Source organism: Choloepus didactylus, chromosome 5 (assembly GCF_015220235.1).
Source record: "Choloepus didactylus isolate mChoDid1 chromosome 5, mChoDid1.pri, whole genome shotgun sequence".
Taxonomy (NCBI): Eukaryota; Metazoa; Chordata; class Mammalia; order Pilosa; family Megalonychidae; genus Choloepus; species Choloepus didactylus.
This window is the reverse complement of record NC_051311.1, coordinates 133217333-133242368: the sequence shown is the minus strand read 5'-3', so window position 1 is coordinate 133242368 and position 25036 is coordinate 133217333. Positions and strand designations below refer to the sequence as shown.

Sequence of the window (25036 nt, the reverse complement as noted above, 5' to 3'; positions counted from 1 at the left end):
TATATTGTATGATTCATTTTATATGAAATATCCAGAATAGGCAAATCTTTAGAGATAGAAAATAGATCACTGGTTGCCTAGGACTGTGGGAGATGACGGGATTGGTGAGTGATAGCTAAATAGGTGGGCAGTGAAAATGTTCTAAAATTTATTGTGGTGATAGTTGCATCAACTCTGTGAATATACTAAAAACCTTTGAGCAGGTGACATGTATGTTATGTGAATTATATCTGTAAGGTGATGATAACTTCATATTCCACAAGAATGTAAGTTCCACATTGACAGGGATCTTTGTTTTGTTCACTTATGTATTCCCTCTGGCTAGAACAATGACTAGCATATAGTGGGCACTACATTAATGTTTGTTGAACATTTTTAATGGTAATAAATTCAAGATCTGCCTTTCCCAAAATGCAGAAGACAGGAGAGTGTCAAAAATTACTCTCAAGTTTTGAGTGACTGAAAAGTGAGAAGAAACAGCTGGTGTAGAGATGATGTTGGTTCCAGAATAACCTTTAGAATGGAGAGACCTAGAAGAATTTTGGATAATGTTAGCCTAGGGTTCAAGGAGTTTGGGCTAGACTCAGCAATTAAGGAATTATCTGGATAGCAGTGAAAATTGAAACCATGGAAATAGTGATAGTGAAGATAGAGAATATATAGAAAAAGAAGGTTAAGAAAAGAACCACTTTCATGAAAAAGAAAATAAAAAGAAGCCAGTTTGTAGGGTAGGGAAAGAATTAGGATGGTGTGGAAAGGTTATCGATAGTGTCAATAATGCTGAGAGAGAAATCAAAAAAGATAGTTGTATGTATGAGTTGTATGTATGTATATATATATATATATATATGAGTTATACATATGTACTACAATAAAAAGTTAAAAGAGAGAGAGAAGGGGGACTATGAAAAGGCCATTGAATTTATTTGTTTGTTTATTTATATTTAGCATCATTATTGACTTTTCAGTATTTTTTGTACATAGGATCATGTCGTTCATTGTACTTTTGATGAGGTTTGCACTGAATCTCTATATTGCTTGGGTAGTGTTATCTCTCTTAAAAAAAATAAAGCCTTTTGATTCATGAAAAAAAAAAAAAAAAAAAAAAAGAATGCACAGAAGCTGAAAGAGTATCTGCAGATGAGAGACAGTCTGGAGAGAGCCATTGAAAGCAGACTTTTGCTCTGGAGAAGCTAAGAGAAGACTAATGCCCCAAGAGCAACTAAGAGTGACATTTTTGAGGAACTGCAGCCTAGAGAGGAATGTCTTGGGAGAAAGCCATTTTGAACCCAGAACTTTGGAGCAGATGCCAGCCACATGCCTTCCCAGCTAACAGAGGTTTTCCGGACATCATTGGCCATCCTCAGGTGAAGGTCCCCAATTGTTGATGCGTTACCTTGGACACTTTATGGCCTTAAGACTGTAACTGTGTAACCAAACAAACCCCCTTTATAGAAGCCGATCCATCTCTGGTGTTTTGCATTCTGGCAGTATTAGCAAACTAGAACAGAAACTGACACTGGTAAACAAATTTTTAAAAATTTTTATGCCTTAACTTCCTTACTTAAGCTTTAAAATTAAAAACTCAGTGTGATTAAGCACAAGTCTGACCACTAACCAATCACCTCCCAGCTCTTAACCCAATTATGGTTTAGCCACTTTACATTTTCCTCCCAGTCTTCTCTGCAAAATGCTTCTAGTCTGCTGCTCATGATATAAAACAAAGTCTGAGGATAATCACCTACTTTGGATTTTCTGTTATTATATTTCTATGTAAGTGGAGATATTTTACCACTTTTTTGTCTCCCCTATATGTGTATTAATCACTTTATTATTTTACCCTCCAGCTTCTAAGAAATAATAAAGACAGCATGGAATAATGGAAAGAGGCAAGGTTTTAGATCTGTCCCATACCTAGGACTAAATCTTTTATCTGAAACCTAAATGACTAATAATTGCGTGAAAGGATATATCAACTGTGATATAGCCACACAATGGAATTATTAAAGTTATATACTTATTGACTTGGAAAGAAGCTCATGTTATACAAAAAAGGATGTATAGTATCATTTTAAAATACATTTTTAAATACAAAACATAGAAAAAAGTGTAGAATGGTTTAGTAACTCATTCTTTTAACAAGCATTTACTGGACACCTTATGTGCTAGGCACAGCTACACATGCCTAGGTTACGTCAGTGAACAAAAAAAATCCTTACCTTCAAGTTTAGATTCTAAAAAGTGCCAGAAAAAAATAAGATAAATTAGTACACAATTTCATGTCAAGTGTACCAGAGCTATGAAGAAAATTAAAAACCATTAAAAAAATGCTTGAGGCATATTATTTTAGACAGGTAGTCAGAGACAACTTTCTTAAGGTGTAATACTTGAGCAAAAACTTGAATTTGAGGGAGGGAACCATGACGCTTTCTGGGGGTGAGAGATGCAGGTAGAAGACTATCAAGTTTGAAGGTGCTAAATCAAAAACATGCTTGATATGTTCTAGGAAGACAAAATTAGTATGACTGAAGGGGAATTAGGAAAGAGGAGGCAGCCAAGAGCAGATTAGAACCTTGGAGGCCACAGTGGGAACTATAGATTTTATTCTAACTGGAAGTGAGAAGTCAACAGAGAATGTGGACAGGGTTATCCCTGGGTAGAATGATTTCATTTTTTTTTTTTCCCTATTTGGCTTCTCTGTATTCATTCTCATTTTCATATTCATTCTATCTCTCTCCTCTCACTCTCTAGCTCTTCAGCTCTCTCTAAAACAATGAGCCCTGCCATTTTTCCAAACAAAAATTCTTAAGTGACATTTAAGACTGGTTTCAATTAACTCATTTTTTTCTTTTCATTTCATTTGTCCTGTCTCTTTTTCAGGTACACACTTCTCTAATAAAGAGGAAAAAAACAATGTAGGTATAGTGAGAGCTATTCATCTCAAAAGTGTTTAGTTAAAAACAGAACATCATATGCCATGAAAGCAAATCTTCAAGGTAGAGGTTCCTATGTAACTTGCTGACATGTAATTTTCAAACTTTCGCTTCTAGATATAATTCAGTGAGATTGATAGCTGGAAAACATGCTTACCCGAGCTGATCCTAGCAGTCTCCTCTTTGTACTTAGTTCTAAGAACATTAAGCAGATCTCCTCAGCTTTACTTACAGGAATAAGATAACAGAATAGCGTCAAGAATACCCTGTGGCCTAGTGTATTAGTGACTCCCTCCTCAAAAAATGAAAGTTTCACATTCCTGAAATCAACTAAGAAAAGAGTCATAAAGACCCTGCACATAAGAGCTTGCACATCAATATCTAAATCTAATCCCTGAAGCTGAAACCAGACATGCTTGAGACAACACAGGGCTGAAAAATTGCTAGTGCCCTCCTCACAAAGATCCAACAACATCGCTGACCTGACAAGAATGAATCATATGGACATCACTTACTTTTTAACCCCTACCCCCTTTCTTTTACCTATAAAAATCCTAACTCACATCTCCACTTTGAACTGGTTTGGGAAGATTCCTCCAGTTCCTTGCAAGTACATTTTCAATAAATGACCTTCATACTGAGAGATATGTTTCTTGTTTGTAGCGCTGGGTCAGGCAAGCCCTTCTGTTGGAAAGAGCCATATTTATGGTATCAAGATGAAGCAGATTCAATAAGTTCAAAAGAAGGAATATGGTCTGTCCTTAAAAAGGCAGACCTATGCCTCTAGAATCTACCTAAGTCCAAAGTCATGGTCATAAATGTTTCTTGAAGACTGATGAAACCCAAATTGTCATTAAATACTTGAAATAATGTTTAAATTACTTTTAATCTGGATAGGGCTTAAAGTAAACCCAAAAGTATTCTAATATAAATTTGGAAGTATTTAGTACCTTTAGTGATATCCTCTGTGCTAATATCCCAATTACCCAAGATTATCTGAAGATATAAATACTAAGGTTTGATTTTTTAAAAAATCAATAGTAAGTTTCAATTAGAGGATACAAACCTAGGAACCACCTCTGATCATAACCCCCGACTTGTTCCCATCTACCCCTGGACTCAGACTCTTCAATCCTGGCCTAGGCACCAAGGAGGTACTATTGGGTAACCTTCAATTTTTCCTCTTTTGAAGAAGTTATCTGGAGTTAATGGAACAAACCCCCAAATATCTAAGATTCCTTTTAGTAATTTACCAAATACACAACCACAATTAAAGAAAAAAGTTTATAACACTCTGTAATTATAAATTATGTATTTTATTTCATCCCTGAAATCAAAAACAAAAAAACAAAAATGTCCACAACTAATGAGAGGGACTCACAATTATTCCAAATTTTACCTGGCAATGGTATATACTTAATTTCTTCACATAAAGGTAGAGTATAGAGGAAAATGTTTGAAAGCAACCTTTCATGAAATATTTCCTCATGTTTATTTTAATAAAATATTATAATTATTGATACTACATAAGGTAGCGTATTTTAATAATGAGCAATACACTATCCAAAACTAAATTCAATATAGTCTAAATCCAAAAACTGCTCTTAAGCAGTTATTATAGAGAATAAATACTATGAAATATTAGGGCACTATTACAGCAATTAGATTTGCTACAAGGGAAATTTAAATAAAGGTGTACTTTGCTCTATACTAGAAATACCCATGATTTGGACCTCTTGTGCTAAATATACAATAGCTGTTTTCCTGAAAAGATAATTAATCTTCATAATTTAAATTATATTTTAAATGTTAATAAGTATTTTAAGTGATCACTATATAAAATGAGTATCTAATATATCTGTTACGCAAATTCAAAAGTTCATAAAGCAGCATACTCTTACATAATATAAAATAATGCTGACATTTTCCAAGCAATTTAATGCAGCACAAATATCTTTATTATATACATCTGGCTAAAGTTCTCAAGAGTCCCAGTCTCTGAAATATCTCAATTCACCTCCCTCCAACATAATAAAAGCCAAAATTACCCAAACATGGAAATAATGTGCTTTCCTTATAGCACAGACAGTCACGGGATTAAACTTTTAAATTAAAATTCATGTATGTGAAAAGTCTTTACTTATTTTTAATCTCATAAAAATAGCTTTTATTCCTTAGAACTTGTACAAGAAAAAGTTATGTATGAGAGTAGAGATTATTATTTTAATGTTGTTAATTAAATTACCCGGATTTAGAATAGGTCATAGACAGTGGCTGCTACCCATTTTAAGATTATACTCTTATAAATGTAGTTTTTAAAAATATACAATAATTAACCTTCAGTTATTTTGAAAGGTAGTGCAAATGAAAACATTCTTTGGGTCATGATTTCAAAACATTATTTTCAGCATTATTCTTCCTTTCTCTGCTCATAATCTGAGTAACAAAATATAGTACAGGAAGTAAGCACATTTTCTAATAGCATTAGTCTAATAGCTACATCTATTGAGAACAAATGACAGAATGATTTAACAACAATATTCTCCACTTGTCTGAAAAACATTTTATACTTAAATATGTTATAGAAATGAACCCATGTCTTTCAGTGTTTCTGTTTCAGCTTGACCTCAAACACAAAAAAAGGTTTATACAAACATAACCTACCTGCTTACTACATCAACCATGTTACTGAATTCCCTTTAAGATATAGTACAGCATTGGATAGACTTGCCTGAAAACAAACTAATAACTTTTAAAATTTTATATACAAAATTAGAGTTCCATGAATCCAGTACACTCCTTAAAAATGCTTAGAGCTTTTATTATAAATAACACTCTGTCCTAACCAGCAATTAAAAAGCTTTTCTGCCATAGGATGTAATCCATGGTGGATGTAGCAGCACCGGGTGATCTTCAACTGCTATCTAATGCTGCCTGAGGCATTTATTCTTTTATTTGTGGTTACTGGCACCAAATTCCCACTAGTACCATTGGTAGTGTTGGTTGCTGAGCCATTCACAACAATGTAGTCAACCTTGTTCTCCAGCTTCACTAAGCGTTGTAAAATGTCATCCAAAAGGACAGCAATTGTTCTTTTCAGGTCCGCTAGGGGGAAAAAATCAGAATAAACCATATTAGACATTGATAGAGCAATTAATATTTCTGTTTTTACAGTTTAAAGGAAAAAAGATATACAATTATTGGGTCATCTAACAGAAAACGTACTAGAGAGAATGCACTCATACCACAAATAGGAAAAGCCTAGTTGTTTTAATCAATAGCATCACATACAGAGCTTCCTAAAGGAATTTTAAAGCTATAAATGTGGGGAATATCTCACTTTTCTAGTGCAATTAATCAGATCTAAAGTCTGGTTCAAAATGTTGGTCTCTCTGTAAGAAACCCACTCACCTTGAATTCTTAAGCAGTTTGTAAAGACTGTGGACTAGGCAGGTAAGGTAAGAAGCTAGCTGTGCAAGTGAGAGATTCAATGAAGTACAGAAACGAGAAACCTGGAACCTCCACACAGGCTGAAATGTGGGGAGCCTAGAGTCCAGGGAAAATGCCAGGAACCTGATAAGTACAGTAGAACACACCAGCAGTGGTTCTGACTTAAATTTCTTCTGGGGAAAATCATATTGTCTAACCTCTTTCAGAGGGTAAGGGGTTTCAGTAGAATGTACCTGCCAAGAATGAAATTCTAAGCCTTTTCCTCAGATTTTTTTTTTTTTTTTAGGTTACCTAGCATTTATGAGGTACTAAATAAGTGGTAACTAGTATTGTTGTTGCTATCCTGGACCAAAAAAGTAGTCCAGGCTCTAATCTGGGATCACCAGTAGAAAAAATAATCTAATGACAAATTATAAATTTGCTGATGATTCCATTACTTAATATCAGAAAGGAGTGGTGAGAGTAGTGATGGTGCTAGAGGGTGATCAGAAAAGGCTTACTGAAGAATAAAACAATGTGAAATTTTGTGTGATATTTATAAAAAATACAAATGTCATATAACATATATATGTTACCAAAACAAACTTTTTTTAAATAAAATATAAATGAATGTAATATAAAGTGAGTGGAAAATTGCATGGGGAGGAAGTCTAGTGATGGAAAAATGAGGCTTTCCAAACAGTGCAACTTCTGCATCATTCATCATGAGCACTTAAATATTCTAGTTCAGTGAGAATACACAAAGAAAAAAATTGAGGAAAAATGCCCTAGTAAGAAGTATTAAGGGTGAAATGTCATGATATATACAGCTTCTTTCAAATGATACCCCAAAAAAGCATATATATTTGGACAGAGAAAGAAAGACAAAACAAATTAGAAAAAATGTCAGCAAATGATGAATCAGATGAGGAATATATGACATCAACCTTAAAATTTTTTAAAAAAATTCTTATAGGTTTGAAAATTTTCAAAATAAGACGACTAGGGAAGGGAGATCTTTCAATCAAGATTGTAATAGTATTCGGTAAATAGGAAAGAATTATATACATATAATTATATATATAAATCCTTCAGCAAGAAGCCTAAAAGATAACTGCTGAATCTCTGTTTTTGGCCTGGCTGTCACCTCCTTCATAATTAAAGAGGCAGGAAATTAGGCTAGATAGAATATCAGGGGACTCACTAGCATGTTACCAAGAAATGAAGTTAAATCTCCAGTACGATACCAAGCTGAAGTGTGAAATAAATTATAAAGGTACAGTCTAATCACTGATTAGAGTTAAGATTAGAAATAGCTATTAATGGAAAACTTGAGATAAATGAGAAGCAACTATATGATAATTTTACTTTAACAATGTTCTAATCATTATATACAGAGCTCCTTTAAAATTTTCAAAACTCAAGTGTTTTGATATAATATTACAAAAGAAAAACCTGAGAGATTATAACTATCTTGCCCCATGACATAAAACCAGTTAGTTAAAAAACCAGAACAAGAACTCTGGTTTCCTGAACGTGGGGTTTCTTCAAATAAACCAAAACTACCCATTTCTCTAGATTCACAATATAATTTTATGTCTTCACTTCATGGGACTATATATTTATGGGAATATGTTTATATTATATGGGATTCCATAAAACTTCCCCATAAAGCCCTGTCACTGAAGGTGCTAGTAATAGGAACTCCTTTCCTAACCAATGTACCCTTGTTCAGAACACCTAAAAGTATTTTGAAGGTGGAGACAATATTATATCCATCCACAGCTTGCCCAACTTAGTGCTTCATCACACAATGGACAGTCAACAAATTTTTTAAATGAATGGACATTTGCTGAAGTAGGTGGTATCATTGTCAAGCCTGATGTGCAGCATCAGATTTAGGGAATAAAACCCTTTAGGGTTGTCCTATTTCTGCTTTAAGAGTCCCTATTTTGGATAAGAAATCAAGTATTTTTCTTTAAGGAAGAAAAGAAAAAAAGAATGGGCTATTATAAAGGCATGTAAGAACATAAACAGGCCTTCAGCAACTAGCCTGATTATTTCACAGTACAGAAAAGCACAAAAAATGAAAAAGATATAATGCTATTAAGATTCTAAAGATAATTGATATAAAAGAACTATACTAAACACAGTCAGGGGACTGTGAGGCACAGCAGAACACCACAACCATCCCTAGGCCTAAAGAATAGAGGGAGAAAGGAGTGATGTTACCAGAGCCCAACTGCAGGGTCACAGGGTGAGAAACAGAACCAAGCAGGCCTGTATGGCAGACAGTGGTGCTACAAAGGAGACAGGCAATGCCAAAAACACTATCTAAGGAAGAGAGAGAGGAAAAAAAAAAACCTGGCCTTTACCTTCCTGCTGCTTTGCAAAACCCTGCAGTCCCTCCCAGAAGCCAGCTGATTTGGAAAATTCAGTCTACAGGGATCAGTCTCCCTTGAGATACAAACAGACAAGGGAAAGGGTAAGGAATAAATCCCAGGGCAGTCACAGGAATGACACAAATGGCAAGTACACATGTCCTTGTGTGTCCTAGACTTATATTTCTTGATCTTGATTTGTCTTTATTTACATCTCAATATAATTTTGTTTGTACTTTTAATGTATCCTGCCTCAAAACCTGTGTAGAAATGCAAATATAAATACAGATGAACACGTATCATATACCGAAAAAAGGGAATAAAACAGTAGTAAAATACAAAATGACTAATGAAAATAAAACACTGAAATGTTTCTTTCTGTACATTGTACAAGTAAAAAACGTTTCCTTATTAATATTTTTAAAATTCAGATTGGAAAACAACCCAATTTAAAAACAGGCAAAGGACCCGAATAGACATTTTTCCAAAGAAGATATAAAAATGGCCAATAAGCACATGAGAAGATATGCGACATATTTAGCCCTGAGGGAAATACAAATCAAAACCACAATGATATATCACTTCACACCCACTAGGATGGCTATTACAAAAAAGAGGGAAAGGAAAGGAAGTGTTGACAAGGATGCAGAACAATCAGAACCCTCGAACACTGCTGGTGGGATATAAAATAGTGCTGCTACAGAAAACAGTTTGGCAGTATACACTCACAGTGGAATATTATTCATCTGTTAAACGGAACGAAGCTCTGATGTATGCTACAACAGAAAACATGATTGAAAATGTGATGCTGAGTGAAACAGACAAGGCACATAAGGGCAAAATATTGTATGATTTCCCTAATAAGAAATATCTGGAATAAGCAAATTCAGAGACAGAAAGATTAGAAGTTAACAGAGGCTGGAGGGTGGGGGAATGAGGAATTATTGTTTAGTGGGTACAGACCTTCTGCTTGGGGTGACAGAAAGTTTAGGTAATGGATAATGGTGATGTTAGTGCAACATTGTGAATGTAATTATTACCATGAAATTTCACAAAAAATAGGTAAAATAAAAAATCTTATATTTAATGTTAGCATAATAAAAAAATTTAAATTGATATTTTATTACCACTAAACATCAGCTTAACAGTACAAGGAAGAAAACTGAGAAGTTACTTCTTGATTATCAAGGTGAATTACCCACTATTAAGTTTTATTACCAACTTAACAATAAAACAAGAATGTTGTATTAACAAAATACAAGTTTTATTACCAACTTAGCAATAAAACAAGAATGTTGTACTAACAAATACAAGCTAATTTAAATATCATAGCAAAAAGACTATTTTGGATAGGTAAAAGTACTTTCAAAAACTTCATCAATTCTATGATTAAATGTACATTCAGTGTTTATTCTTTTACATTTTTAATACTGCTACCTTTTTCCATTGAGTGCTAAATAACTTTTTCATTGTGGGGGTCCCCTCCCCTCCACAGTGATTTCACATAGCTGCCTACTTGACCAGGACAACTGATACAAGTCTACAGACCTCCCCAGAGGAGAAAAAAATGTATTGTTAACAAAGCATTGCAACTCCCCTCCCCTGATCACTGTTGATAACAAATCTCCACACCCTTGTGTCACACTGTTTTCACACTCCTCTTGTCCTAACCCTTATAAACTAACCCTTGGCACTCCCTGCTTTTGCAGAGTGCTAACTTCCATCTTCCCTGGCCCTCCGCTGCCATGGAACCATAACCCCTGTAAGTCAGTCCTATTAAACTCATGTCTGACTCCATGCCTGGTGTATTCTTAGTCCTAGGGCTAAGCTGGGCTGTGACAGTCATTCAACAAGTATTTTACTTTTCTACTTAAGATTGCAAAGCACATTGTTCAGATCTCATGAGTGAATAAAGGTTATGTTCTCATTAAACTTTAAATACAAATTAAATGCCTAAGAACAAAAAATAAAACTAATTTTTCTTAAATGAAAGAAGAAATGATAGAAAATTAATTCTATTAAATGATATAAATCATCATGGACAAGCTACCTTTTACATAGCCACATCAAAATCACTTCTACTTTGAACTCTGAGATCTGCTTTCCTTTAACGTATTTGGAATACAAGGACTACTCATTTTCTAGGTTTGGTTTAGAGTTTCTTTTTTCCTGCAAATAAACCTTTCATTCTGAGATCATTATAGATTTACATGTGGTTGTAAGAAATAATACAGAAATTCCTGTATCTTTACCCAGTTCTCCTCAACATCTTGCAAAACTTATATACATATCACAACCAGAATACTGGCATTGATACAGTCAAGATGCAGAATAATTTCCATCACCACAAGGATTCTTCATGTTGCCTTTTGTCTGCAATACCCAATTTCCTCTCATTAGCCTGTTAATCTGGTGGATTACACTGATTAATTTTCAAATATTGAAACAGCCTTACATTCCAAAATAAACACCACTTGATCGTGGTGTATAATTCTTTTTATATGTTGCTGAAATCTATTTGCTAATATTTTGTTGGGGATTTTTCATCTATATTCATGAAGGAGAGTGGTTTGTAGTTTTATTTCTTGCACTGTCTTTGTCTGGTTTTGGTATAAGGGAAATACTAGCTTCATAAAATGAACTGGGTTGTGTCGCCTCTTTTTTTTTTTTTTTTTAATTCAGTTTTATTGAACTGAATTGTTCACAGTACCATCATATAGTTGTGTATTCATCACCTCAATCAATTTTTGAACATTTTCCTGAAAACAAGAATAAAAATAAAAGTAAAAAAGAATACCCAAAGCATTCCATCCCCCCCATCCCACTCCATTTTTCATTTAGTTTTTGTCCCCATTTTTCTACTTACCTGTCCATACACTGGATAAAGGGAGTGTGAGCCACAAGGTTTTCACAATTACACAGTCACACATGTAAGCTACGTAGTTATGCAATTGTCTTCAAGAATCAACGCTATTTGGTTGCGGATCAACAGTTGCAGGTATTTCCTTCTAGCTATTCCAATACGCTAAAACCTAAAAAGGGGTATCTATATAGCACATAATAATGCCCTCTAGAGTGACCGCTCAACACCATCTGAAATCTCTCAGCCACTGAAACTTTATTTTGTTTCATTTTGCTTCCCTATTTTGGTCAAGAAGATTTTCTCAATCCCATGATGCCAGGTCCAGGCTCATCCCCAGGAGTCATGTCCCGCATTGCCAGGGAGATTTACACCCCTGGGAGTCATGTCCCACATACGGGGGAGGGCAGTAAGTTCACCTGCTGAGTGGAGTCCCTTCACTTTTTATTTCCTGAAAGACTGTGTAGAATTGATGTTAATTCCTCTTTAAACTTCTGATGGAATTCTCCAGGGAAACCATCTGGGCCTGGAGATTTCTTTTCAGGAAGGTTTTAAATTATGAATTAAATTACCTTAATCATTATAGGACTATTCACATTATCTATTTTATATTTGGTAAGATGTGGTAGTTTGTGTTTTTTTGAGGAAGTGATCCATTTTGTCTAAGTTATTAAATTTATGTGTGTAAAGTTGTTTGTAGTATTCCCTTATTATCCTTTTGATGTCTGCAGGGTCTTAATGATACTTGCTTTTTCATTCCTGATATTGGTAACTGCATCTTCTTTCTTTTTTTGTCAGTCTTAGTAGAGGTCTGTCAAATTTTCTGACCCTTTCAAAGGACAAGCTCTTTGTTCACTGATTTTTTCCTCTGTTTTTTGTTTGTTTTCAATTTCATTGATTTCTGCTTTTATCTTTATCATTTCTTTCTTTCTGCTTATTTTGGGTTTATTTTGCTCTTTTTTTCTAGGTTGTTGAGCTGGAAGCTTAAATGATGGATGAGATATTTCTTCTTTTCTAAAAAATTGCCCTCTCAGCATTGCTTTAGCTGTGTCTTATAATTTTTAATAACTTGAGTTTTCAATTTCATTTAGTTGTTTATTTTTTATTTCCCTTGAGACTTCTGTGACTTCTAGATAATTTAGAAATATATTCCTTAGTTTCAAGATATTTGAGATTTTCCTGTTATCTTTTAGCTTGCTTACCTTTCTATTATCTAGCTTGCTTCCACTGTGGTCAGAGAACACACTCTATCAGATTTCAATTATTTTAAATTTGCTGACATTTGTTTTATGGCTCAAGAAAAGGTCTATCTTGTCGAATGTTCCATAGGTTCTTGAAAAACATGTGTATTCTGCTGGCAGGGAGATGTTCTCTATATGTAAATTCGTGCCTGCTGATTAACTGTGTTCTTCAAATATTCTACTATTCTTCCTAATTTGCTATCTAGTTCTTTAAGTTGCTGAAGGAGGGGTGTTGAAGTCCCCAACTATCACTATGGATTTGTCTATTTCTCCTTTCAACTCTTAACAGTTTTTGCTTCACATATTTTGCAGCTCTGTTGTTCAATAGATACACATTTAGGACTGCTATTGCCTCTGGGTGGGTTGACCCTTTTATGATTATACAATGCCCTACTCTGACCCTGGTAATTTTTTTTGACTTGAAGTTTACTTTATCTGATATTAATGGAGCCATTCCTGCTATCCTTTGAATAATGTTTGTATGCTATATCTTTTCCCATCCTTATACTTTCAAGCAGCCTGTATCATTATATTTGAAGTTTCTTGGAGACATCACATATTTGGGTCATGTTTTTTAATCTGTCTACCAATTTCTTTTAATTGGTGTATTCATACTATTTACATTTAATGTAATTGTGATATATATTAGGACTTCAGTTGGCTTTTTTATTTTTTGTCTTCTGTTTGCTCTGTTTTTTGTTTCTCTGATTTAATTGCCTTCCTGTGAGTTACTCGAAACATTTTTAGAATTCCATTTTGATTTACCTATTGATTTCTTTTTTTAATTTTCATTGTGGGAAGATACAGACAACACAAAATTTCCCATTTTAACCACTTATATGTGTGCAGTTTAGTGATATCAAAGACATTCATGATATTGTGTCACCTTTACCACCATCCCTTAGCAAAACCTTTTCATCACCCTAAATATAAACCCTGTACCTACTAAGCAATAACTTCCTAGTCCCTCCTTCCCCTGATAATCTGTAATCTACTTTTTTCTATATGAATTTGCTTATTCTATGTATTTCATATTAGCAAAATCAAACATTTGTCCTTTCATGTCAGGCTTATTTCACTCAACAGAATGTCTTCAAGGTTCATTCATGTTGTAGCAAGTATCTAAACTTCATTCCTTTTATAGCTGAATAACGTTCCATTGTATGTAAATGCCACATTTTATTTTTCCATTCATCTGTTAAGGCTACTTGGGCTGCTTCTACCTTTTGGCTATTGTGAACAATGCTGGTGTGAATACTGGTGTATAGTATGAGTTCCTGTTTTCAAATCTTTTGGGTACCTACCCATAAGAGGGGTTTCTGGGTGTGCTGGTTTGAATGTATTATGTCCCCCAAAACGCCATTATCTTTGATGTGATGTTGTGTGGGCAGACATATCAGTGTTGATTAGATTGTAATTATTTGAGTGTTTCCATGGAGATGCGACCCACCCAACTGTGGGTGATGACTTTGGTTGGATACTTTCCATGGAAGTGTTGCCCCGCCCATTCAGGGTGGGTCTGAATTAAATTACTGGAGCACTATATAAGCTCAGACAGAAGCAGCAAGCTTGCAACAGCCAAGAGGGACACTTTGAAGACAGCACAGGAGCTGCAGATGAGAGACAGGTTGAAGGCAGCCATTGAAAACAGACTTTGGCTCCAGAGAAGCTCAGAGAGGACAAACACCCCAAGAGCAACTGAGAGTAACATTTTGAAGAGGAGCTGAGGCCTAGAGAGGAACATCCTGGGAGAAACCCATTTTGAAACCAGAACTCCAGAGCAGACACCAGCCACGTGCCTTCCCAGCTAACAGAGGTTTTCCGGATACCATTGGCCATCCTCCAGTGAAGGTACCCAATTGTTGATGTGTTACCCTGGACACATTATGGTCTTGGCACTGTAACCAAAGAAACCCCCTTTTATAAAAGCCAATCCATTGCTGGTGTTTGGCATTCCAGCAGCATTAGCAAACCAGAACACTGGGTCATAACTCTCTGTTTAACTTTTAGAGGAACCACCAAACTGTTTTCAGCAGCAGCTGTACTCTTTACATACCCACTAGCGATGCACAAGAGTTCCAATTTCTTCACATCCTTGCCAACACTTATTTTCTGTTTGTTTTCTTTTTTTAATAATAACCATCCTAGTGGATGTGAAGTGGAATTTTATTGTGGTTTTCACTTGCAATTCCCTAACTGCTAATGATGTTGAGCATCTTTCATGTGCTTATTGGCCATTTACATCTCTTCTTTTGAGAAATGTCTACTGTTCCAGTTTGCTAGAGCTGCCATAATGCAAAATACCAGAAATGGACTAGCTTTTATAAAGGGGATTTATTTGGTTACAAATTTACACTTCTAAGGCCATAAAAGTATCCAAACTAAGGAACTAACAAGAGGATACCTTCACTGAAGAAAGGCCAATGGCATCCGGAACACCTCTGTCAGCCGGGAAGGCATGTGGCTGGCATCTGCTGGTCCTTTGCTCCTGAGTTCTGGTTTCAAAATGGCTTTCTCCAAAATGTCTCTGGGCTTCTGTCTCTCTTAGCTTCTCCTTCTCAGCTCCTGTGTATCCTTGCTTGGTCTCCCAGGGCATTTCTCTCTAAGTATCTGGAGTTTGTCTCTTAGCTTCTCTGGGGCAAACGTTGGGCTTCATCTCTTACCTTAGCATCTCCAAATGTATTTCTGTTTGCATCTTCAAGCGTCTGGGTCTGTGTCAGCTCTTAGATTCTCCTGGGGGCAAACTCTGAATTACATATCTTAGTTCTCTCCCATATGTCTCTCTCAGCTTTTCCAAGCTCTTTCTCTACATTAGCTCTCTTAAAGGACTCCAGTAAAATAATCAAGACCTACCCCAAATGGGCAGATTCACACCTCCATGGAAATAATATAACCAAAAGGTCCCACCCACAATAATTGCGCATCCACCAGACAAGATTAAAAGAGCATGGCCTTTCCTCAGGTATGTAACAGTTTCAAACTAGCATATCTACTTAATTCCATGGGAATTGAGGAGCAGAAGACAGCCCTCACTACTAGATGGCAGGAATGAAGTCCCAGATGCTATTTGGCTTCCTCTGTATCCACCCAGGCAGGAGTGTTAGGATCCTTGTTACAGCCACACAAGTGGGTAATCTAGGCTCCTCACTGTGTCTTAACAGTGTGGTTGTGCTGCCACAGCTTTTTTCTTGGTGTCTGGCTGGAATATGCTGTTATTGCCTAAAAGTTTTCTGACTTGCTAGGCTGTCCCTTTCTTGGCTAGAGAGAACAGACTTTTGCTGGGGACTTGTAGGTCTGTATCTATTGCCGTCTGGGTTGCTGGCTTCTTTCAGCTCCAAGTCTGGGATATATGAGGTAAAAAGAAAACCTAGGGAATGTATCACTGCATCTTTTGTTGGGTCCCAAGGTTTCCAGCATGTCTGCTTTCTTCTCTCCACCTTCCAGAGTTTCCTTATTCTTATTTTATATAAAATGCCCAGGGTTTTTAGTTGTACTTAGGAAGGAAAGGGAAAAAATAGATAGAATATGAATAGAGAAAAGATGGCTCTCCATCTTCCCAGACATGTAAATCCACAGTTAAAGAAAAACTGGTTCTTCAACTAGAAAAGATATTCTCTAACAGCCTGTTTTCTGAAAATGTTATAACACTGTTCCCAATCATTATTTATACAATGGTTTACATATTTGAAAACCTGATTAGAGTAAGAAATTTTAACGTCAGTTGTTTTCCTAAAGGAAATTTTTTTGTAAATTTTCATGTAAGAGCAAACATTTTTTAACTTAATTTTCAGAGTAGCATTTAAATATTAACATTAAAGTGTTCTCCAATTCTCCTAAAATATTTCTAGAGCCTAATTTTACAAAGGGTTCAGCTATACCAATAGATAAGAAAACCAAAATCCTTCAGAGAAAGAAGAATCACCCTGTGGCTAGGAAAGCCTGAAGTGGAAAAGGACTGACTTTGCTGAAAATGCAGAACCAGGTGCGGGAAACCATGCACCAACTGCAAAGTGTTCCATAACGGTCAATGTAAGGCTCAGAGCAAGTATCCCCAACTCATTACATTAGGCAAACCCAGAATTAAAAGAGATAATGTTACATGAGAAGAAGGAAAATTGCATTAGAGAAGACTAAGAATATTGAGAAAACTGCATAAGGAGTTGCAGATTATTATATATGCTAAAGAGAAAGCACATAAAAGCAGAAAAAAAAGAATAATTTAAAGAGAACTAAAATTTTAAAAAGAGAAAGTACAAGTTACTACTCAAAATTTATAGATAGTTATCCAAAAAGCTGAATTAATATGTCCAAGGCCTTTGAAATAGTAACAATTTATTGCAGACTTGCATTTAAAAAAGAACATACGGGCTTATGTTTATTTTACCAACTGGGAACAATGGGTTAAATAAATCAAGAAAGGACCTATCAATAAATATGTTAGATTGACTAACTTTCTTGTATAGCAATAAGAGGCTGTAGATAAGTAGGTACTTATCCACTATCCACTTATATAGCTGAACTTGTAAACTTGTAATCTTATTGTAATTTGTCCTATTTCAAATTAATGGAGCAAAGGATGTAATTCAAATAATAAAACTGGAATAAATGGCTAATTAATTTGGGAAAAATAACCCACATCCCTAACTCACTCCTTGCATCGGAAATTCCAACTGTATTATAATAGATATAAAAGTTTTTTTTAAACACATGATTGTTCTGAAACCCAAAATGTCCACAATAAAGAGCAAACAAGGCTTTTAAAAAGATAAATTAGAACATAATTTATAAAGAAAAAAACGTGAGCATAAAACTAAACAATAAAAAATGAAGGACAGAAGAGCACATGAGGGAATCCAAGATGGCTGATTACAGAGAAGCTGGGCTTACTTCTCTCCCAGAAAAACAACTAGGGAACAGGCAGAAACTGGAGCAAAGTTTCTTGAGGTCTGAAGATCAGGGGGAGTGCTGTGCAACACCAGGAAAGGACAGGATGAAGACACAGAGAAACTGCAATGAGAGATCGTGAGCAACCCTCCTCATCCAGGCTCCTGACTCCCACCCACACTCTCAGGGCAGAAAGCTTCAGGGTAACTGATCCCTGAAAGGCAGGCAGAGGCAGACAGAAAGGGCAGCAGAGGTCCACTCACCCAAGAACAGGATAAGGCATGATCTAGCACTGTTTCAGCTTTTGGCAGGTGAATTTGGACTGCAGGAGCTGGCAGCTTCAACATACCTGACCCAGCCCAGCTATGCCATTATCGGGAGCCAACAGCTAAGAACAGCCTGCCTCGTAAGGGCTGAGGGAATAGGTTGCTGAAGAGTGTCATCACTTGGCAGCCCAGGAAAGCACCCCTCCAGAAAGACATATAAAAAACTTTTAGGCAAAGAGAGACATATGCTGGGCAGGCCAGGAAAGTACACCCTTAGGGAGCAGAAATAAAGGCTTTTTATGTGTCTTTACCAGACCCTCTCCCTAAGGTCCTATGGAACCAGCATGCACCACCTTCATGAGTCCCTGACCCAGCCCTGGTTGAGTAATAATGATGAACCAAATGTCAAAGGAGAGTATTAATACAAACCCAATCAACAACAAAAGTTTTGACAAGAGAGAGAATCTGACCTTCAGAGTAAACTCACCAAGATATACCAATACCTAGACATAAGCAAAAAAAAAAAAAAAAAAAAAAAATCCATATTAAGAAACAGGAAGATATGGCCCAAAGGAGCAAATCAAAAAGTCGAAGGAGATACAGAATCTGGAACAACTAATCAAAGATGTTGAAGCAAATCTCCTAAAACAATTCAACGAGATGGCTAAGGAGATCAAGGATATTAAGAAAACACTGGATGAGCATAAAGGAGAATTTGAAAGCATGCAAAGAAAAATAACAGATCTAATGGGAATGAAAGGGAAAATAGATGAAATTAAAAATACACTACAGGCACACAACAGCAGAGGTGAATGGGCAAAAGGATCAGTAAACTAGAAGACAGCATCCAAATTTGAACAGAAAAAAAGACAGATAGAGAAAAGAATGGGAAAAATTGATCAGGGTCTCTGGGAACTGACTGACAAGATGAAGTGCACAAACATTCATGTCATGGGTGTTCCAGAAGGAGAAGAGAAGGAAAAAGGGGCAGAAGAAATATTTTAAGAAATAATGACCAAGAACTTCCCAATTCCTATGCAAGGCACTGATATCCATGTCCAAGAAACACAACATACACCAAGTGAATAGTTAGAAATAGACATACTCCAAGACACATATTAATCATACTGTCACATGCCAAAGAGAAAGAGAGAACTCTGACAATAGCAAGAGAAAAGTGATTCATTACATACAAGGCATGTCTGATAAGAATGAGCACTGATTTCTCATCAGAAACCATGGAAGTGAGAAGGAAGTGGAATGATATATTTAAGATACTGAAAGAGAAAAACTGCCAGCCAGGAATTCTCTATCTGAAAAAGCTGTCCTTCAAAAATGAGGGAGAGTTTAAGATATTCACAGGTAAGCAGAAGCTGAGAGAGTTTGTTAACAGGAGACCTGCCCTACAACAAATACTTAAAGTGAGTCCTGCAGACTGAAAGGAAAGGACAGGAGGAGGCTTGGAGGAGAGTGTAGAAATGAAGAGTATCAGTAAAGGTAACCAAAAGGATAAAAAGAGAGACAAAAATAAGATATGACATATAAAAGCTAAAGTATAAAATGATTGAAGTAAGTACTGACATTAGACTAATAATATTGAATATTAATGGATCAAAACTCCCTGATCAAAAGATACAGACTGGCAGAAAAGATTAAAAAAAAATGTGTGTGTGTATATGTGTGTATACACACACACACACACACACATATACATATATATACCATCTATATGCTATCTACAAGACGCATTCAACACAAGGACACAAATGGGTTGAAAGTGTAAAGCTGGAAAAAGATATTCCACGCAAATAGTATAAAAAAAAAAAACTGGGGTAGCTATACTAATATTGGAAAAAATAGACTTTTAAAAAAAGCTGTTATAAAAGACAAAGGAGACCATTATATATTAAAAGGGGAAATAAACCAAGAACAAATAACAATCATAAGTATACATGCACCTGACCGGGGTGCTCCAAAATACATGAGGCAAACACTAGCAAAACTGAAGGGAGAAATAGAGGTAGCTCAGTAACAGGGGAAGACTCCAATACACCGTTCACATCAAAAGATATAACATCCAGACAGATATATCAATAAGAAAACAGAGAACCTAAATAATATGATAGATAAATAGATCTAACAGACATATACAGAACATTGCACCCCAAAACGGCAGGATGTACATTCTTCTCAAGTGCTCATGGATCATTCTCAAAAATAGGCCACATGTTGGGTCACAAAACAGGTCTCAATAAATTTAAAAAGACTGAAATTACACAAAGCACTTTCTCTGATCATAATGGAATGAAGCTGAAAATCAACAACAGCTGGGGGATGGAAAATGCACAAATTTATGGAAGTTAAACAACACACTTTTAATCAGTGGGGCAAAGAAGATATTGCAAGAGAAATCAATAAATATATCAAAATGAAAAAAAAAATGAGAACAGAACATATCAAAACTTACGGGATACAGTGAAGGCAGTATTGAGAGGGAAATTTATAGCCCTAAATGCCTACATTAAAAAGGAAGAAAGAAAAAAAAAAGGAAGAAAGAGCTAAAATCAAAGACATAACTACACACCTGGAAAAACTAGAAAAAGAACAGCAAATGAATCCCAAAGCAAGCAGAAACAAAGATATAACAAAGATTAGAGCAGAAACAAATGAAATTGAGAACAAAAGAATCAACAAAATCAAAAATTGGCTCTTTGAAAAAAAGCATCAAAATTGACAAGCCCTTAGCTAGACTGACAAGGAAGAAATGAGCAAATATGCAAATAAATAAAATCAAATATGGGTGGGGGGCACTACTACAGATCACACAGAAATAAAAAAGATCATTAAGAGGATACTATGAATATCTGTATGTCAATAAATTAGACAACTTAGATGAAAAGAACAATTTTCTAGAAACACTTGTACAACTCACACTGACTAGGGAAGTAATATAAGACCTCAACAAACCAATCACAAGTAAAGAGATTAAATCAGTTATCAAAAACCTCCCAACAGTTGTATGTACAACTATGTTATGATATTGTGAGCTAGTGATTGTATACTTCAGATGTTTTGTATAGTGTGTGCATATATCTCAATAAAACTGCATTTTAAAAAAACCTCCCGTCAAAGAAAAGCCCAGGACCAGATGGCTTAACAGGTGAATAATACCAATCATTCCAAGAATTAATATCAATCCTGCTCAAACTCTTCCAAAAAATTGAAGAGGAGGGAATGCTACTGAACTCATTCCATGAAGCCAACATCACCCTAATACCAAAACCAGATAAAGATACTACAAAAAAGGAAAATTGCAGCACAATCTCTCTAATGAATATAGATGCAAAAATCCCCAACAAAATACTTGCAGATTGAATCCAATTGTATATTAAAAGAATTAAACACCATGATCAAGTGGGTTTTATCCCAAGTATGTAAGGGTGCTTCAATTCAAGAAACTCAATTAACATAATACACAATATTAAGAAACTGGAGGAAAAAAACCACATGATCATCTCAATTGATGCAGAAAAGGCATTTTACAAAATCCAGTATCCTTTCTTGATAAAAACACATCAAAAGACAAGAATAGAAAGAAACTTTCTCAACAAGATAAAGGTGGAAAATACATAGTTAACATCATAATCAATGATGAACAACTGAAAGTATTCCCACAGAGATCAGGAACAAGGAAGGATGCCTATTTTCACCACTGTTATTCAACATTGAGCTAGAAGTTCTAGCTACAGCAATTAGGCAAGGAAAAGAAATAAAAGGCATCCAAATCGGCAAGGAAGAAGTACAACTTTCACTATTTGCAGATGAAATGATTCTATACCTAGAAAGTCCAGAAAAATCTACAACAAAACAACTAGGGACATAATAAACAAGTTAAGCAAAGTGGCAGGATACATGATCAATATGCAAAAATCAGTAGTGTTTCTATACACCAGTAATGAGCAATCTGAGGAGGAAATCAGGGGAAAAAAATCCATTTACAATAGCAACTAAAAGAACCAAGTATACAGGGTTAAACTTAACCAAGGATGTAAAGTTCCTGTATTCAGAAAACTATGAAGCAGTTCTAAAAGAAATCAAAGAAGTCCTAAATAAACAGAAAGACATTTCATGTTAATGGATTGGAAGACTAAATATTGTTAAGATGTCAATTCTACCCAAATTCATCTATAAATTCAATGCAATACCAATAAAAATTCCAACAGCCTATTTTGCAGAATTAGAAAAGCCACTTATCAAATTTATTTGGAAGGGTGAGGAGACCCAAATAGCTAAAAACATCTTGAAAAAGACAAATGAAGTTGGAGAACTCTCACTTCCTCACTTTAAAGCATATTACAAAGCTATGGTGTTCAAAACAGCATGGTATTGGCATAAAGACAGACATTGACCAATGGAATAGAACTGAGAGTTCAAAATAAACCCTCGTATGTATGGCCAACTGATATTTGACAGGCTACAAAGTCCACCCAATTAGGACACAGCAATCTCTTCAAAAGATAGCGCTGGAAGAACTGGATATCCATTTCTAAAAGAATGAAAGAAAACCCCTATCTCACACATTATACAAAAATTAACTCAAAATGCATTAAAGACCTAAATATAAAAGCCAGGACCACAAAACCTGAGAAGAAAATGAAGGGAAGCAACTTCAAGATCTTGTGGTAGGGGGTGGTTTTTAGACCTTACACCCAAAGCACAAATGAAAGAAAAAATAGATAAATGTGACCTCCTCAAAACTGAATACTTTTGTGCTTCAAAGGACTTTGTCAAGAAGGTGAAAAGGCAGTCTACTCAATAGAAGAAAATATTTCTAAACTACATATCCAATAAGGGTTTAATATCCAGGATATATAAAGAGATTCTACAACTCAACAATAAAAAGATGACCAATCCAATTTAAAAAATGGGCAAAAGACATGAATAGACATTTTTCAAAAAAGGAAATACAGTTGGCTAAAAAGCACATAAAAAGATGTTCAATGTCACTCACTATTAGGAAAATGTAAATCAAAACTACAATGAGATCTCATTTAACACCTACTAGGACAGCCACTATTAAGAAAACAGAAAACTTTAAGTGTTGAAGAGGATGTGGAGAAATAGGAACACTTATTCACTGCTGGTGGGAATGCAGAATGGTGTAGCTGCTGTGGAAGACAGTTTGGAGGTTCCTCAGGAAGCTAAGTATAGAATTGCTCCATACAATCTGGCAATCCTGCTACTAGGATTACTCAGAAGAACTAAAAGCAGAAGATACAATGAGGGCAGGGAATAGGGAGCTTCTGCTTACTTTGTGCAGAATATGTAATAAAGTTGATTATAAATGCTTGGGAATGTACAGAGGTGATGGTAGCACATTACAATGAGTGTAATCAACATAAATGATAATATGTGGGTATGACTGTGGTTAAAAGAGAAAGTTTAGGGCAGTGTATTTCACTAGAAGGAAAGCAGACAATGAAACACGGTACTGTATAACATAGTGTTCTAGTTTGCTAATGCTGCTGGAATGCAAAACACCAGAAATGGATTGGCTTTTATAAAAGGGAGTTTATTTGGTTACAAAGTTACAGTCTTAAGGCAGTCGGTATCCGGAAAACCTCTGTTAGCTGGGAAGGCACGTGGCTGGCGTCTGCTCCAAAGTTCTGGTTTCAAAATGGCTTTCTCCAAGGACATTCCTCTCTAGGCTGCAGTTCCTCAAAAATGTCACTCTTAGTTGCTCTTGGAGTGTTTTTCCTCTCTTAGCTTCTCTGGAGCAAAAGTGCTTTCAACAGCCGTCCTCAAACTGTCTCTCATCTGCAGCTCCTGTGCTTTCTTCAAAGAGTCCCCTTGGCTGTGGCTCCTCTTCAAAATGTCACTCACAGCTGCACTGAGTTCCCTCTGCCCGTCAGCTCATTTATATGGCTCCACTGATCAAGGCCCACCCAATGGGCGGGCCAACACTCCATGGATATTATCCAATTAGAATCATCACCCACAGTTGGGTGGGGTGCATCTCCACAGAAACACTCAAAGAATTACAATCTAATCGACACTGGTAACATCTGCCCACACAAGATTACATCAAAGATAATGGCGTTTGGGGGACACAATATATTCAAACTGGCACACACAGTGAAACCTCTTGATGGTGAAAATGCTCTAGAATTGATTGTGGTGATGAATGCACAATTGTGAATTTACTAGAAAACACTGTACACTTTAGATGGATTGTATGATATGTGAATTTATCTCAAAACTGCTTTAGAAAAAAAAAAGAGCATATGAGAGTAGGCTCCAGCAAATCTCTCCTGTTGCTTCCACATCATCAATTTTTCCCTCTCTCATGAGGCATTCCCCTTGCCATTAAACCTGTTATTACTTCCCAACTTATAAAATCAAATCATATTAAACAAAACAAACCCCCAAAAGAAAAAAAAAGATAAATGTTATCACACATATTTTAAGAACAATTTAACAAGCTGTTAGACAACTGAAAAACCAGAAGCATTTGCAGCATATAATGAGAGCATTAAGGACTTAAACTATAAAGAATTAGTCAAATAATTAAGAAATAAACAAATCCCCCAGCAGAAAACTGGCAAAAGATACAAACAATTCACGCTCTCAAACACACAAGAAATATAAATAACCAACAAACACAAGAAAATATTTTAACCTTCCCTATAACCAAAGAAATGCATAAACAAACAATTAGATGCCACTTAAAATTAATGGAATAGGTAAAATGTTTATAAATTGGCACTGCCTCACTGGTGGGAAACTGGGAGTAGGAATGTAAATTGGTAAAACCATTCTGGAAGGCAATATGGCAAATATCCATTAAATATAAAGTGTGGATAGCAGTGACCCAAAAATTCCACTTCTAGGAAATTCATCCTTCTGAAACATTCACGCAAACATGAAATATACGCATACTCACTCTTACACATATATTTCATACACACACACACACACACACATTGCAGCACTGAATCTAACACACACAAAAGGTTAGCAACAAAGTATCTATCAAACATAC

At 35.6% G+C, this 25036-nt stretch overlaps 1 protein-coding gene across 3 annotated transcripts in view; it reads right to left on the bottom strand.

Annotated features, from left to right (window-relative positions):
- Positions 1-4230: 4230 nt before the first annotated feature.
- The window catches only part of CCDC126 (coiled-coil domain containing 126), a 67368-nt gene continuing 46562 nt past the window's right edge, over positions 4231-25036 (bottom strand). For all 3 annotated transcript variants that reach the window (XM_037836907.1, XM_037836906.1, XM_037836908.1), the window contains exon 3: positions 4231-6038. In XM_037836907.1, coding sequence (XP_037692835.1) covers positions 5854-6038 — 185 coding nt within the window. In that variant the 3' untranslated portion in view covers positions 4231-5853. The remainder of the gene's footprint in view (positions 6039-25036) is intronic.